Below are 16,031 nucleotides of genomic sequence, written 5' to 3'. Positions count from 1 at the left end.
TTCTGTGGGCTCCAGGGATTTTCAGTTGTCTGTCTTATATATGTCAGTTTCCTCCTGGATGTTGGTTAAACACTAGCAATATTTTAAGTAACACTATTCCTCATTTGTTTCAAGTGACTAAACTCACAAATGCACAAACTGCTTTTTATATAATAAAGACTACAGTTAAATAGGTTCTTTTATTTCCTCTATATAGTCACAAAGAACAGACAGCAGTGTAGTACTCAACCCAAAATTCACACAACTCATAAACAAGGTAGGCATTTTACCCCCTTTCTTGTTCTGGTTTTAACTTCATGAACATGAACTCAGCATTCAAGAATTTTCTTTTGGTAGCAGGATCGGCAGAGAGGACAGGCATGGAAAGGGGCATTGTCTCCCAAGGAGAACTCCTCCAAGGCCAGGAGGCAGGTGAGGTGGAACAGGTGTGCACAGGACAGGAGGACTGTCTCACGGGCATGCTGGCTGCTGCTTCCTATAGCTGCTTGCTGGCAGTCACCATGGAGGGAGAGTGGGGTTAGGCAGATGGAACACTCATAGATCTCCTGGTGGGCAGCCTGCAGCACAAAGCAGATATGGATTTGTCATAGGAGTGACTGTCCTGTCACAGTTACTCAGACCTACAGTGAGAACTGTATCCCAAAACATGGGTCCTCTGAAAATGGGCAGTTTGTTGAAAATCTTAAATGTTGAAGATGTGAAGTGTAGAGATTATAATAAGCATTTTAAAACAAAAATTAAAATGCTGAGCATCAATAAAGTAGCATATATAGTGCCTTTTAATTAAAAGTAGAAAAACATTTGGCTGATACTATTAAAATTTTAAAACATTACTAATTTTAAGTTTTTCCTTCCCTTTGGCTTTGAGTAACTGCAGAGCCCTGTTTACCTCCCTTAGGCTACTACAGATGGAGGAGAGCAGGAAGCATAGGCTTGCCCTTTTGAGTTTTCATTGTTCATAACACCATTGAACTAGAACTTTGACATTTCAAAATGAAGGACCCTGATGGTCACTGAGCATATGACAAAGGCCTGGGTGTCCCCATCCAAAGCAGACTTCACAAAGACTCCACCCTTTATAGACCTGTGATTGCAGTCCATTCTGCAGAGGCAGCAAGGAAGCTGCTCTGAAGCTTACCTGCACTTGGATTTTCTCCCAGTCCTCCTCCGAGATCTCATGGCCACACCTATCATCTAGCTGCTGGAGAATGCTGCGATTTACAGCCAAGCAGAGGTCGATTTCTGAGAAGAGTTCATCTATGTTGGTGTTGTATGAGCACAGGATTCGGTGGCTGATTTCTGTGAACTGAGAACAGAGGCATAGGCTGGAGCATCTGAATGACAGGGCAGAGTCATTCCTGGAGGAGGAACTTAGTGGGTTCCCTTCTCTCCAGAAGCTGTCATGAGGCCCTACTGTAATGTAACAGGAGTGCCCTCATCTCAGGACAGGGGTCCTGAGAGAAACCTAGAACAGACCAGGCCAAGCTGCCTGTCTCACTGTCCTCAGCTGTCTCCTTTTGGGGACTTTCCATTCTTCATCAGAGCCCAGTTCACTGCTGCTTAGCTGTTGATTCAGGTCTTTATTTCTCTAAGAAGGTGTCCATGTCACAGGAGACTTTAGATAAGTGTTTGCACTTTTCTCTTGCTAATCTGTCTCTTGTTGGTCTAATTCACAGGATCCAGCTCAACGATTAAGGGAAGTGCAAAAAGGAAAAGACATCCTTTTTTCTCTGCAGCAAATTAGCAAGGCATGTATCTGGGACGAAAGCTGAAAGGAGGGAGGAATTAGAATCTTACAAGGACTTACACAGCGCAGTATATAACTTCTTGGCACTGCTGCCAGGCATGTGGGAACTGGAGCTAGCTCTTTGCTTTGCCCATCAGCCTGTGAAGCTGTGGCTCCAGATTATAGGTGATCTTAGTATAAAGCAGAAAAGAGGAAATCCAAGCAAAGGAGGGTTGTCTTTTTACTTTTTTTCTCATTAAGCTCTAAGGTCACAATTTGAAACACTCCTTGAGTTTAAAAATCTTCTCCAAGCACAGATAATCAGTTTATGGATAATTAAGATGCCCCACTACAGAACAGATCCCTTGGGACTTAGGTTAAATTCTACACTAGTACTGTCAGTACAGAGGCAGCATATGGATGCCATTTGAAGTACTAACCTTAAATAAGTCTCTAGTGTTCCTCTAAACCCAGTTATTTTATAGTTTACACACACAGAGAGGGAGAATTATAAAAACATACAAAAACATATTTAGGGAAACAACTGGTCTTAGGACAAATGACTTGGGCATTAGATGCTTGGCTGGCTATGGCAGGGCATGCAATCATCTCCTAATGGCATGAACAGGAGCTGCTGGATCCACAAGACTCTAACACTTCAAGCACACACTAGAGTGAACTACTGTACACACACTTAGGAAGATTGGGCATTCCTGGGCAAGTTCCCCACTAGCTTTACCTACTGCCATTAAATAGACCTCAGTCTGTCTGCTTCTTGACTCATCTGGATATGTCTACTGTGATTCTTTAACCTCTGTGAAGTTGTACCCTCTACAGTGACAAAGGCTTGACACTGTGCCTGCCCTTTCCAAAGATGCTGTCACACCCTATTTTAAAAGAGCAAAGTCTTATGAGTACTATATTACTTACTGGAAATGTAATATGCCTTAAACTTTAGTGGAGGTTTGTATTAAGATAGTAAGGAGGCATGGTGGTGCACACCTATAATCCAGCATTCGGAACACTTGGGGTGAGGGATCAAAAGTTTGAAGCGAGCCTGAGCTACATGAGACCCTGTCTCAAAATGATTTTGTTGTTTGTGTTTTGCTTACAAAGTTGTATAGTGGTCTGTGCCAACTCATTTTTTTTTTCCTGTAGGTTTTCATGACTTGTTTTTCTTAATTAGAACATGTATTAAAAATGTACATTATTGGTCCTGTGCTTAAATGTCATTGTAATTGTGGTCTTATTTACTTAAAACATAATTGTAGGGAATTCTTCACAATTACTTTCTAGACAGAAGTTCAAATGTATATAAATGACTAATAGGATGGTACCACTTCACACAGCATTTCATTATAATTAGTAAGTTTAGAAAATGAAATTTCACAGTATTTACTATTATACAAGTATTCATGAAAGCTGGGCATGACAGGCAGAAGAACATGAGTTTCTTATTTCACGGATACTTTTATAATTCACTAGATAGCCTAGCTCTGTTTGTTCTTAACAAGTGGAATATATATGTCTCTTCAACCATTGTTGCCTTCCTTGGCCCATCCTTTCCTGATAGGAAGAGAAAGTATGACCAGGTTCTTTAGACCAGGCACTCACATGTGACACCCAGTCTTCATATGCTGCCCAGGTTAAGATAAACAGAGGGATTCCCACTAGGATGTTCCATAGAGAGGAGATCACATTTTCACTCTGGATGTCCAGTTTAGGTGTGAGGCCCTAGATCCTGGACACCATGGCTTTGCATCACCAGCTTCTAGCACTATGCTCTGCTTTAGTTCCAGTTTGAGTTCTTTTGGGACAGTTCTATACTGGCATAAATTGAGTAGTAATAGTGCAGTCACAGAGCATTTGCAGAATTCAGAAGCCAGTCTCTTTCAGATGAGCTGGGAAAGAATCATTCTCTGTTAATGAGCCTATAAAGATTTGGTTTCTCGGAGCAAAAGGAAAAACATTTGCTGTTAAGGGAATCATATGAGAAAAGACTGGAAAAAAATGGGTGTATCTAGTCATTGTATAGCAGCACATGATGTACCTTTACAAGTCTTTTTCTATAATATAAGTGCTCTGAGGATCTGAAAGATCCAGGAGTTACACTATACCATTGTGTGACAGAAATGTAGTTGGAGCTACATGTACAATGCTCAGATTTCTGGTAATCATGTTGAAAAGGCTTATAAATTTACTTTCTTTCCCCACCCAAAAATCCAAAATACCATTTCCCCACTTCCATTTGAATGACTTAATGGGGTATTTTGCATGCTGTTCCCCATCTCAGATTAGACTTGTCTTTTTCCCAGAACTCAAAGCCAAGTGGCTTGTGGTCATCTGTGTAGGACCTCTGATGCCTCAGAAAGACAAGCAGTTTAGGAGATGAGACCAAGAAGAGCAGTCACTAGTGCCATTTGAGGCAGGATAAGGAGCTCATTCCGAGCTACCCACAGTTCTTTTTGAAAATCTAGGGGCTTGGTGGCAGTTCATTTCACTAGCATAAATGAGGCACTAAACTCTATCTTAAGAGCCGAAAAATTTACTAGACTATAGGAGACTGGAGTTAGGGGCATACTACAGTAACAGATGACCATCACATGCTCATCTGCTACCCTCAGCAGCTGGTATCTCCCTAGAAACTGTTTCCCACTCACCTGTGAGCCTGGAGAGCCACAGGCTGGCTGCTTGCAGGCCAGAGCACCTACTGCACCTGTGAATAAGACTGGAGCGTGACTGCACACAGGTGTGTGCACACTGTCCTTACAACTGATCAGTTGTGTAATTACTGACACCTGCCCAGATGTGTCCAGCCTGCATTCTATTCTGTATTCTTTTTGTTCTGCCACTTTAAATATTACTGTTGCATTTATTTTCTATGTGGGTGTGTACATCATGGCATGACTGTGGAGGTCAAAGGATGGTTACTGGGAGTCAATTCTCATTCCTACCATGTAAGTCCTGAGTTTTTAACTCTAATTGTCATGCTCTGCAGCAAGTGTCTTTATCTGAGCCATTTCACTGTTACCACCTTAAAAACAAAACAAATAAACCTCTGTTCTCCACTAAAATGTTTGTATTTTCATTTTTTTCTCTCTCACCTTAAAGATGAGAGCTCTCCTATTCTTTTAGCTCCCACCCTAGAGATGCATGCTTCAATTATCACAGTCCAGAGCTGACTGGGATCTTCATCCTCTGATCCAACATGAGGGTCTTAACACTTCCACTCTCACTATCCTCTTCTGTTCCAGTTTTGCAAACACTAGAGCTCTCTGACTTAACTTGTTGGGGACATAGTTATTCTTGTTTGGCAGATTCAATGCCTCTGACATAGCCCTCTCTCCACTTATTTACTACTTATACCACAGACTTCCCATCTAGAGCAATTTTCTTTCTTTAGGGAATGCAATCTTCAGTGCTCCTCCCAAGAAGACATTTTAGAGTCATAACAGCATTGTCCATGTGAACTCATATCTCTCTCGGACTCTTCTTACACATAGTTTTCATTTAAATCACCTAGAATTCTAGGCTGTTTAATTTTCCCCGATGATGCCCAGTCTTCTAGCTTATACTGAACCTCTGAGATATCTGTGTGGTGCAGGTGCTGTTCCTTTGAACATCCCGTTGGGTTTCATTGCTCCTGAGGTCTTCTATGGCATTACAAGGTGGAATACTGACCCCCCTTTTAAGTCATATTAAGGGTCCTTTGACCACTTAAGTTTGGTCTGGATTAGCTTCATATCTGGAAAATCCTTTTCCATTGCTACTTCAAGCTGTTCTCTTTGTCCTCTGTATTTACTTTTCTTTCTCAGCTCTAATAACAAGATGGAGCCTATTGCACCCTGTCCACTTATGATTTCTCTGAGACACTCCCACTGAAAGGAGAAGGAAAAGGCAGCCAGGGTAGCTAGGGCCCTTCTCATGGGAGAAGGTGCTCACCAGTGACCCCAGTGCTATGTAGAAATTCCATCCTGGAGAGAAGCTCATAAAGACTCAGGAAGTAAACAACTCAGTGTCTCTGGAAGTCCCTGAAATTGAGTACTCACAAGGCCTCTCCCCCAAAGGTTATGTAAGCAGTAAGGACTACTGTGGAGAGGAGACTCTTGACTTGTCCAACTACCTACATGTTGTGTAGAGGACATCTCCATGCTGTGGTAGGCTTTCTGTGAGGTTCACCAAGTTGGCCTCTGGTGGTACTGTGACTTTGCTCTGTTGTTGGTTCCCTTTCTGGGATGAGGAGACACTTGTCCCCATCTTCCCTGAGCAGTGTCACACAACACTCTACATACTGTGCTGTGAGGAGAAATACTAGAGGTACAAACAACAGAATATTGGAATTGTAGTGTGGCCACAGGCCAGGCAGGCAGCTCCTGTAATAGTGAAGCTGCTCTGCTGAGAAGCGATGGGCATGTGTATAGGCGAGACACGGTAACTCTGGGCTTCCACATGCGAATTCAGTCCTCACATTTGTACTTAAACAGTACTTACAGTTTAAAGCAAAGTGATTAGCTCATGCTAATAATTAGAATGTTACTCCAAATATCAAATCACAGCAATTTAAAAGGCCAGAGCAAAGAGAAAAATGTACTTAAAATATTTGTGTTTTCATTTCATGGCTTGTCTTCTCACCTGGAATACAGTATTTGTATCCCTCACGTAACTGCCATCAGCCACAGCTGTTCCCACTCATAGCTCCAGCCCCTCCTCTAGGAGGCGCTCTCGACAAGACCATGCTGGGGAGCAAGAGGCCTCCCACACCCACACCTGGTCACTCCCTTCTGGGCATGAGTGAGTGGGTCTCCCAGATCCCTCTGATGGCTGGCTGCTGACTTCCACTCTTTCTACGTCCTTTCACGATGCACTCTGCAGCTTACTGCATGCAGGACTGAATCCTCTCTGTTCCTGAGTTCAGGCTGCTCATTTGCTGCCAGGAAGCACTTCACTTTGAGATCTCACAGGTACCCCAAACAGCAAACCCAAGGTGTCCTCCCCAACTCTGAATAGAGCTAAGTTTAGATGTGAGCCCAAGTCACAAGACCACACCTGTAGGACTTTTCCTCCCAAGATCCTACATTGATTCATGAGCAAATCCTGTGGTCTGTCACTGCCTATGTATCATGGCTATTACCTCCAGTAGCCTCTTAGGCCAGCTCCCAGCCCACCCCACTATGAGGCTGACTACCACCCAGTGACATCATGGAGGTGGTTCAGGGCAGCAGGGGTAACGGGTCCACTGGCTGTTTCTATTAACATTCATCTTCCCACATCCCTTAATAATAATAATTCTCTGCTCCCTCCCTTTTTCCATGTCTGCCCTCATAGCACTTACTGTTCCTTGAAATTTGTCTTGTTTTGTTGAGACAGAATCTCAATTTGTAGCTCTGGCTGGCCTGGAACCCAAAGAGGAATTCACTGCCAATCAGAGTAATATCACTTTTACACTTCCTTACTTTCTAATTTTATAAACTTCATTAGTTTTAAAGAAATGGTTTTTAAACAAAAATAATTTCTTTCATATGTAATGATAGTTAAGAGCTATTAAATGCATTTTATTCAAACTAAATAAATTCACTTTATCACTTACAGGCATTACATGATGAAGTAGAAAAGTCCTTACTCCATTTCTGTGGGACTGCTTATTAAAACAGCTTGGAAACTGAGTAAAAATACTTGGAAACTAGTATTTACCAGGCAGTGTACTGCCCTGAGGATCAAAGACCACAAACAGTGTTCTTCAGTGACAAGCTCCTAAGGTAGTGGGAACACCACTGACAGTGCTGGTGACTTGGGAACCTACAAGCTCCTAGGAGGTAAGGAGAGGGCAACTGTACTGTGTTTTAGAACTCAGGCGGCCAGAGCTGAGGCCGTACCAGCTTTTCCCACGTCTGTGTCAGCAAAAGCTGTCTGGAAGGAATCGTGTGGTCTGGCCCATGTGTTTGCTCAGTTCTGTGAACAACTGCTGCTTTTTCCTCTTCCTGCACTTTGTGTTGTGGTGACGTGGGCTGAAAGTGACCTCTCCTCTGCTCACCCAGTGGACTTCTGGCTCTTGAGGGCCGGTTATCTATTCTGTGTACATTTCTTATCTCCTCAGATGAGTACCATAGATCTAGGGAAGCACCTGATTCATCTATGTAAGGTCCTTACCACTGAAAAAAGTTGACTTTAGGTTTGCAAAAGATGAGAGATGAGAACAAATATATGCCCTAAATGTACATATTTAGAAGCAGCACAATACAAATTCCTTCTTGAAGGAGCAAAAAGGTGAAAGCTTATCTAGACTTTAAAGTGACCTCTGTTGGCAAAATTCAGTAAAACACCGTATTTAGCTGAAACCCCAACATTGATGTGAGGCTGTCAACAAGAAGGCCTGCCAGGATGTGCTTCTGAAAGGAGCAGATAGAACTGCTCTTGCTCTTTAGAGTCTTAGTGTTCAGCTCAGCAACAGCAGTCTTTTCTGGACTAAAGCTGTGGCCAGTAGGATAGTGCATGCATGTGTGAGGCTCTAGCTTAATATTGAAAAAGTCAACACACATTTCATGACTGCTCATTGTAATCAATTCAGAGCAACTACTCAATATTTCTGAAATGTCACATTCCTGTTTTCAGAAATTCTTATTTCCTCACTTCTTATGTGAGTTGATAGCCTTCATAATTCAAAGGGCAAGCATGACAAGAAAACATGTCAACTTAGTTCTAGTTTTTAAACATTAATGCTTAATACTATGAATTTCAAATAAACATCAAATATATAAAAAATTCAATTTAGGAAAAATGAGTACTTTAACATACTTTTCCTTTTAAGTCTCCTATTTTGGATATTTGATAAATATAATAACCAGGAGTCTAGGTCATTGATATGTAAAGCAGTTACTGGTCATTTGCAATTACTGGCTAAACATTAAAAAAAAAACAACAACCCACTAACAAAAGCATTTAGGTGAACTCTGTCTGCTCAGGAGAGTCTTAAGTGATCCATCTCATGTCAGCAAATTGCTTACTAATGTGTTGACTTAGGGCCACTCTCAAAAGCAAAATGAAAAGCCTGGAATTTACAGCATATCAATGCATCAGTTGATAAGCTTTTACTGGTTTAATATCCTCCCAGGCTTGCAGCTTGGAGCCACTTCAAGTTAGCAACAGAATGTTTGCCATCTCTGTGTGATAAAGGAAGTCAAAGGAATGAACAAACTTCAGGACCATTATGCTGTTTGGTGAGATGGAAATGAAAAAGCTAGAGAAGTCACAGGTTGGGGGTGTGTGAAAGCTGGGCCCTCAAGTCCAGCATCTGACAGATTGTTAGCCTCACCTTTCAAACAATGGTCTGGACTTTAGCTGGGGCAAAGATAACATAGTGCATTTGGAAAGTTTTAATTGCAGCAATAAAAGACTGTACCTCAATTATATGACAGATGCTAGCAGAGTTTCCAGATAAGGATCAAAGGCATCCAAGGAGTGGTCACTGCACTTTGGGCCACACTAGGCTTTCTGTACACAGTGCTGGGGAATTAACACATCAGCTTTCCCGACCTTTCCAGGTCCTTTGATCTGAGTTCTCAAGCAAGTAAGTGTACCAGGACTACTGTATCAGCCAGACAGGTCCAACACTCCCTCACTGAATTTTAATCCTGACACTCACCAATACAAAACCCAACACCTGACCTTTGCAGTTCTTACCACAAAAGTTCAGTATGCTTAATAGAACCTGCCTTGTCACATTACACCACTCTGCTCTGCTTCTGTTTTGCTAGCAGCATGCCGATGCCACTTTAAAGCCAGGCCACCTTGAGAAGAGAACTTCTTAGTGTATGGGAACATTTTGTTTGTAGAATTTAGATGGATAAAAAAAAAAACAAAGAAAAGGACTTCATTAATTCTCCCAGTAAGAGAAGGGGGGAAATGCAGAACCACAGTTTGTGTATAAGCAGGATAGATTAAAAATCAGAACAGCCTGAGCTAACCTGATCCAGAATACTGAAAACATTCATCTCCGTACATGAAGCATTCAAGGACACTAGCACCTCCAGTTGTTCACACTTAAAGCTCCCAAATGGGCGATTACCTCTTTCTTTTCAATTCATTAGACTTCTTTTTCTCCGCGGGGACTTTATGTTGGATCTAGGCCAGTGCTTCCCAGAGAGCAGAGGCTCTGCCCACACACAAGCTAAGGCGGCAGTGCACAGATGAGGTCAGCTTTGTAAAGCAAAGCTGCAGCTCAGCAGTCATTCTCCTGGTGCTGCAAGTCTTTGGGGTTTTGTTTGTTTGTTGTTTTTAACTGCCATTACATGATACCAAGATAAATGGTGTTTTGTTTTTAAAGTCTAGTTCTGGTTTCCACTGTGGCTGCTCACTCGGAAGGGGCCAGCTGCCACTTCTGCTTGACTGCCTCCCCAAAGCAGTGTTTACCCATCTCACTGCAGTGAGCCAGTAGATTTATTCCTCCTTAGTAACTTGCGTTTTCTTTTTTGACTAGAAATGTAAAAGTGAATTTACATTACTCTTTGATCATAGTGAAAAGGGAGCTGTATCTTAAATATGTGGGTATTTTCCAGGTTAAAATAGTCGTTGCCTTCCACAGATAAAGAATTTGCCACCTCCACATTGTTATTCACCACAGCATGTTTAGTACAATCTCCAGTTTCTGACACTCAAACCTGTCTCTGACAGTTTACTGATCTGAAGTTTTGTGCAGTTAAGAGTGACCAGAAGGCATGTGCAAAAACATAGGGCCTCCCATCTCCCTAGAACAACTTGGTATTTCTGGAATGCTGCTAACTGTATCACAAAGCTAGTCTCTCACCCAAAGGAACTTTGCTAGAGCCATTGGTCATTGTGGCTTTGGAATTTTTTCTTAATGGAGTTGCTACTAGGAAACCTCTAGACATACTGGTTCACCTCAAACTGGACTTGAATTTTAGTAAGCATTTTTATCTTTGAAGACTTTCATAGGTTCAAGCTGTAGGCAGAATCACTTTAAAAAAACTTGTAGAAGTATCAAGTAAGGTCGAATGTTAATTATGGGAAAAGAATAAGCTTGGGCTAACATCAAGAAAGTGAAAATAAGTTTAGAAAAGCATTTTCTTTTGAAAAAGAGAGGGGAGGGATTTTCTGGAACCCAAACCATACTACTAAACACATCTGGCCCAGGCTCCATCTTTCATGAACACAGAAATAGTCATACAGGAAGTGACTACCTCTCATTCCACCGAGGGAGCTAGACTTCATAATCTGATGTGACTGGCTAATTGACTTGAAAGGGATGGGGCTTCAGGGAATAAGAGCCTCTGTTGGACTAATTACCTTTGATAGAAAAAAAGTTACTCACATAATGAGGAGTCAGGGCCAGCAGTTACATTTTTATTTTAGACATACTAATCTAAGATGTCTAACTCTTAAAGCATCTTTATATACAACCTTATGTTAAAATATTTTGGGTCTGGGAGATGGCCCAGTGGGTAAAGAGCACATAGTTTCATATGAGGGCCTGAGTTCAATCCCCAACACCAAAGTAAAAAGCTAGACGTGGATGCCTATACCTGGAACCCCAACAGAGACAGGTAGATTCCTGGAACTTGCTGATCATTTAGTCTAGCTGAAATAGCAAGTCTCTGGTGCAGTGAGAGACTCTGTCTCAAAGAAAGAAGGTAGAAGCCAGTATAAACAGGACACACTTTTGGCTGAGCACACAGCGGCACACACACACACACCTGCACACATATTCATACCACTTGCACAAATACCTGCATGCACACACTTCTGCACAAACATCTTCGTTCACATACCTGTCCACACACCTGCACACAGCTGTGCCCAAATGCATGTGTACTTGTATACACACTTGTACAAACATACCTGCACATATACACACATACACTTTTCTTTACAGCCATTCTGAATGGAAAACATCAAACTTTTTTATTAAAACCATTTTTCTTGTTAAAAAATAAAATTCTGTTCTGGCCAGGTAATGGTTTTGTTCTGGCAAGGCAGTGGTGGCACACATCTTCAATCCCAGCTCTTGGGAGACAGAGGCAAGAGGATCTCTGTGAGTTTGAGGCCAGCCTGGTCTACAGAGTGAGTTTGAGGCCAGACTGGTCTACATAGTGAGTTCCAGAACTGCCACACAGAAAACTATCTCAAAAAACCGAAAACTGTCTGTTTTTATTATTATAATACCATACTGAACCTAATAAGGCAGTAGTATGCAGTGCCTCAGGCTGACCGAGTCTTGCACATCCACTGCTGGGCCATGCTACTAACCTCTGCAACACCTGTTACTCAGATTTCCTGTTCCCACTATGAAATTTCACTTCTATGATGAAAATTTTAAAAAAGCACAAGAAAATGGTTGGAACCCCTAAACATTTTTATATGTGTGTGTACTAATATTCTTTCACTAAACTTTTTTTCTTATAGTTTTACTAGAAATAAAGATGGCTGCTTTGCTGTGCTCAGAACAAGTTGCTGTCCAGTGTTCTCAATCAGGTTTCCTTCCTGCTGGTCCTGGGAGGCACCAAAGGTGCTGGGCCTCAGATCCTGGTGATTTCTGATACAGTGGCTTCTGACCTACTCATTGGTTTATCCTTTCCATCTGACAAGGTGTGGTGCCCAGGAAGTTGCCTCAACCCTGGTTTCATTTAGTGTTTAGATATTGAAAACTCATACAGTTTTGGCAGATTATAGTATTAAATAATGTTCTCTTGCCCTCTCCATATGAATGGACTAAAATTCTCAATTTAGATTTTATATACTGATACATAAGGCTTTCTTCTGTTCACTAGTTGTCCATTATTTAATGGGGATTTAGCTACCAAATTTATGTTTTATATATCAAAAGGTTTGTTGTCTTTTAAAATAGAAGATGGCTCTTCCTACTCTGCTAGATAGGTATTAGAGTTGACTTGTGTAGTTTGAGGTGCATAGGCAAGCTCATGAGTATTTTTTTAAGATTTAAAAGTCTCATTAAACTTATCTGTGGAAAATGGATGTTTATATTTAAATGCACCATAAATATTAGTCATTTTATTCAGTACTTTGACTTTATCAGAAGAAGCCCTTCTGTGGTTTGAAGCTTCCTTGTTAAGATTGGGCTATGAACTATTATGAAGGGGCAGTTTCCCACATTTACATCTGATTATTGTGGCTTTGCAATAAATAGTTACCACATATATACCTTGACTATGGATACCCAGTAGTCTAGTTTGGGTAATTTTATGTGATTTTAATGCATTTTATCAATATACAGTATCAAACATATTTACATTTGCACCACACACCTGCTATATTCTGTCTCCTTGCACTACTGCTAGGCAGAGACTGGCCAGAGTAGTGCTCTGGTGCTGAGCAATCCAGGGTTACATTGTCATGGTTTGATATGTTGTAGTGTTTTGTTTTGCTTTTTTAAAAGACAGGGTCTCAGCCGGGTGGAGGTGGTGCACACCTTTAATCTCAGCACTCGGGAGGCAGAAGCAGGTGGATCTCTTGAGTTCTATGCCAGCCTGGTATGCAGAGTGAGTTCCAGGACAGCCATGGCTACACAGAGAAATCTGTCTCAAAAGCAACAAAACAAAACAAACTAAACAGACAGGGTCTCTTGCATCCCAGGCTGGCCTCTACAGCCCAGGATAGAGCTTCACCCTTGCCGAGGATGTAGCTGAGGATGATCTTGGAAAATTGAATCTTCTTGCCTGCTTCAAGTGCTGGGATTACAGGCATGCATTGCTGTACCTGGTTTATGTGGTGTTGGAGATTGAACTCAGGAATGTCTGGATGTTGAGCTCCATCCCCACCCCCAATAAACAGCCTTTATTGTAATAAACTCCATCCTAGAGTTTTGGTACTGGTGGTCAGGATTAGGAATACATTTAGGATTATTTACACTTGAGTATCTTTTTAGTGAAGTTGAAATATTCATGTGAGTTTCTGTTATTTTATACTTTAAATTTCTTCCCATGTTTGCTAGTTTTGTGGAAACTAATTTCAATTACATTTTGGTCTTTAATGGCAGTAGTCTGTATATATGAGCCTCTTAAATTTTAACCTGATTTCCATGTATGTGGATGCCTTCCTCCTCAGTGTTTTGAGCCTGGTGATACTTTATCTTCCAATGTCCACTTTTAAATTACTTTTCATATCAGATGCTGGTTTTAGTAGCTAGGTTTGTTATTTCTCTCCTATCTGTTTGTCTGTCTCTCTGTCAGAGACCAGCTCTTGTCTCAAACTCAGTATCCTCCAATTTCTTTCTCCTGGAGCTGGGATCACAGGGCTGGAAGACCACCTACTGGGGATCTGAATGCAAGTTCTCAGGCCTGGCATCAAACACCTTACCTACTGAACAATCTCCCAGCCCCACTTTTTCCTTTTTTGCTTGTTTATTTATTCTGAGACAAGGTGCTGCTATTATGTAGGCTTGGGCTGGCCTTTGAACACAAGCTTTTATGTTAGCCTCCCAGTATAGGCCACTATGCCTGCTCTCATTTGTTTTTGTTTTGTTTTGTTTTTTGTTTTTTTCGAGACAGGGTTTCTCTGTGTAGCTTTGCGTCTTTCCTGGAACTTACTTGGTAGCCCAGGCTGGCCTCGAACTCACAGATCCACCTGGCTCTGCCTCCCCAGTGCTGGGATTAAAGGTGTGCGTGCCACCACCGCCCGGCTAATTTTTTTTAAATATGAATTTACTTTGAACATTTTGTTTCATTTTAAGTGTTCTACATCAATGAAATCCAAGAGTTTGTTATATAACAGGTAAATTTACCCGTTATATTTGATGTCTTGCTATGCTTTAATCCCTCATTACCTTTTCTGGTCATTATCCTCTCTTGTTGCTGCCTTCCCCCTTTTCCTAACTTCTGTAGGAGTGTTTGTGTGGGCATCCGTGTGATGGTCAGAGGACAACCTTGGGTGTCAGTCCTTGCTTTCCAGCTTGTTTGAGTTAGGGTTTCTCCACACCCCACCCACCCCCTGGAGCTGGCCCTAGAGCTTGTGCAGAGTCTCCAGTCTTTACTTCCTGTCTCCTCATCAGAGCTCTAGAGTTACAAATGTCCTGCTATGTTCTCTGGCTTTTACACTGGTTCTGGGGGTTTAACTCAAGTCCTCACACTTGTACAGTAGGCTCTTTTACCCACAGAACCATCTCCTCAGCCTAACAGGAATATTTTTAAATTATTTTATTAAAAGCAGAAAAGTCAATGAAGAAGAAATTTCTTCTTAATTTTAGTGAAATAAAAATCAATTCATGTGTGATTCTGTAATCTTGCACTACTTGCTGACCTAGCGGAATTTCTACCTGCCTGAATCTTGGAGGACAGGATGCCTGTAGGTTAGAAGTCTGTCTTCAGATGAGCTGGCAAAGTTGGGAGGACCTGTCAGAGTGGCTGTGAGACAACCCTGAACTTTATTACCGTCCCATCTTGTACTAAACAACCGTACCCTCCTACTGACCAGTCTATGACAGTTGACAACTGCCATGAGAAGACTGGAAAGAACTATACAAGAGTGCGCCTGGATTCCCAGAAAGCCTCTGCCTCCCAAAGAACCATCCTTCCCATTTGTTCATTTCCTCTACTCAGCATCTGTAACCTCCCAATTCCAGCAGGCCAAGCAGATTTACACACATCACTCCCATTTCTTCTGCCTTGACTGCGCATAAGTTTCCTTGGTGTTCTGTGTTATTGGAGATACAATCTAGTAAGTTTCCTTGGTGTTCTATTATTGGAGACACAATTTAAACAGAACAAAAGGATCCAGTTTGGGTAAGAATTGATCATGGAAATAGTTTAAAAAATTATAGAACACAAGTTCTTATACAAAAATTTACTCTATGGTGATGCATACCTCTAATCCATAGCACTCTAGAGGCTGAGGCAGGAGGATCAGGAGTTGAAGGCTAACCTGGGTATAAAGGGTTAGAAGAAACTGTCTCATAAAAACAAAATTAACCAAACAAAATTTCTCTTTTTGCTTTCATCTCCACTCGCCCTGTATCTTTCTCTACAAAGCACAGAGGTTTCTATTGTCTTAAACAATTGCACACCTGGATTCACCCATTCTCATCTGTACTCTGTGTTTGTAATGTTCCATACTTGGTTTTTAGCTGAATTATATATCATGAAAGTATTTCCCACCTTATCTACCTTGGGCTTTGTAACTACTGTGCAGTTTGCTCTGGTTATATTTTCTTCCTTTTAAAAATAACTCTTGCTGTGGGCACAGCCCAGTAACTGTGCATAGACTATAGGATAAAATTTTAGTGGCAGTCAGCCAGTGCCAGGTCCACTAGTGGCCATAGTCCATTTCCCCCTTCATTAGC

The 16,031-nt window shown here is 41.6% G+C and overlaps 1 protein-coding gene across 2 annotated transcripts in view; it reads right to left on the bottom strand.

The window, feature by feature from the left end:
* Nucleotides 1-160: 160 nt before the first annotated feature.
* Nucleotides 161-16,031, bottom strand: part of Rnf32 (ring finger protein 32) — a 35,187-nt gene continuing 19,316 nt past the window's right edge. For both annotated transcript variants that reach the window (XM_036181002.1, XM_036181003.1), the window contains exons 8-9: nt 1,139-1,306; nt 161-557 (exon numbers count right to left, since the gene is read on the bottom strand). In XM_036181002.1, the coding sequence (XP_036036895.1) occupies nt 309-557; nt 1,139-1,306 (417 nt within the window). In that variant the 3' untranslated portion in view covers nt 161-308. The remainder of the gene's footprint in view (nt 558-1,138; nt 1,307-16,031) is intronic.

This window comes from Onychomys torridus, chromosome 3 (assembly GCF_903995425.1).
Source record: "Onychomys torridus chromosome 3, mOncTor1.1, whole genome shotgun sequence".
NCBI classification, from domain to species: Eukaryota; Metazoa; Chordata; class Mammalia; order Rodentia; family Cricetidae; genus Onychomys; species Onychomys torridus.
Note: the sequence above shows the minus strand (reverse complement) of the source record. Positions and strands in the feature narration are given on the sequence as shown.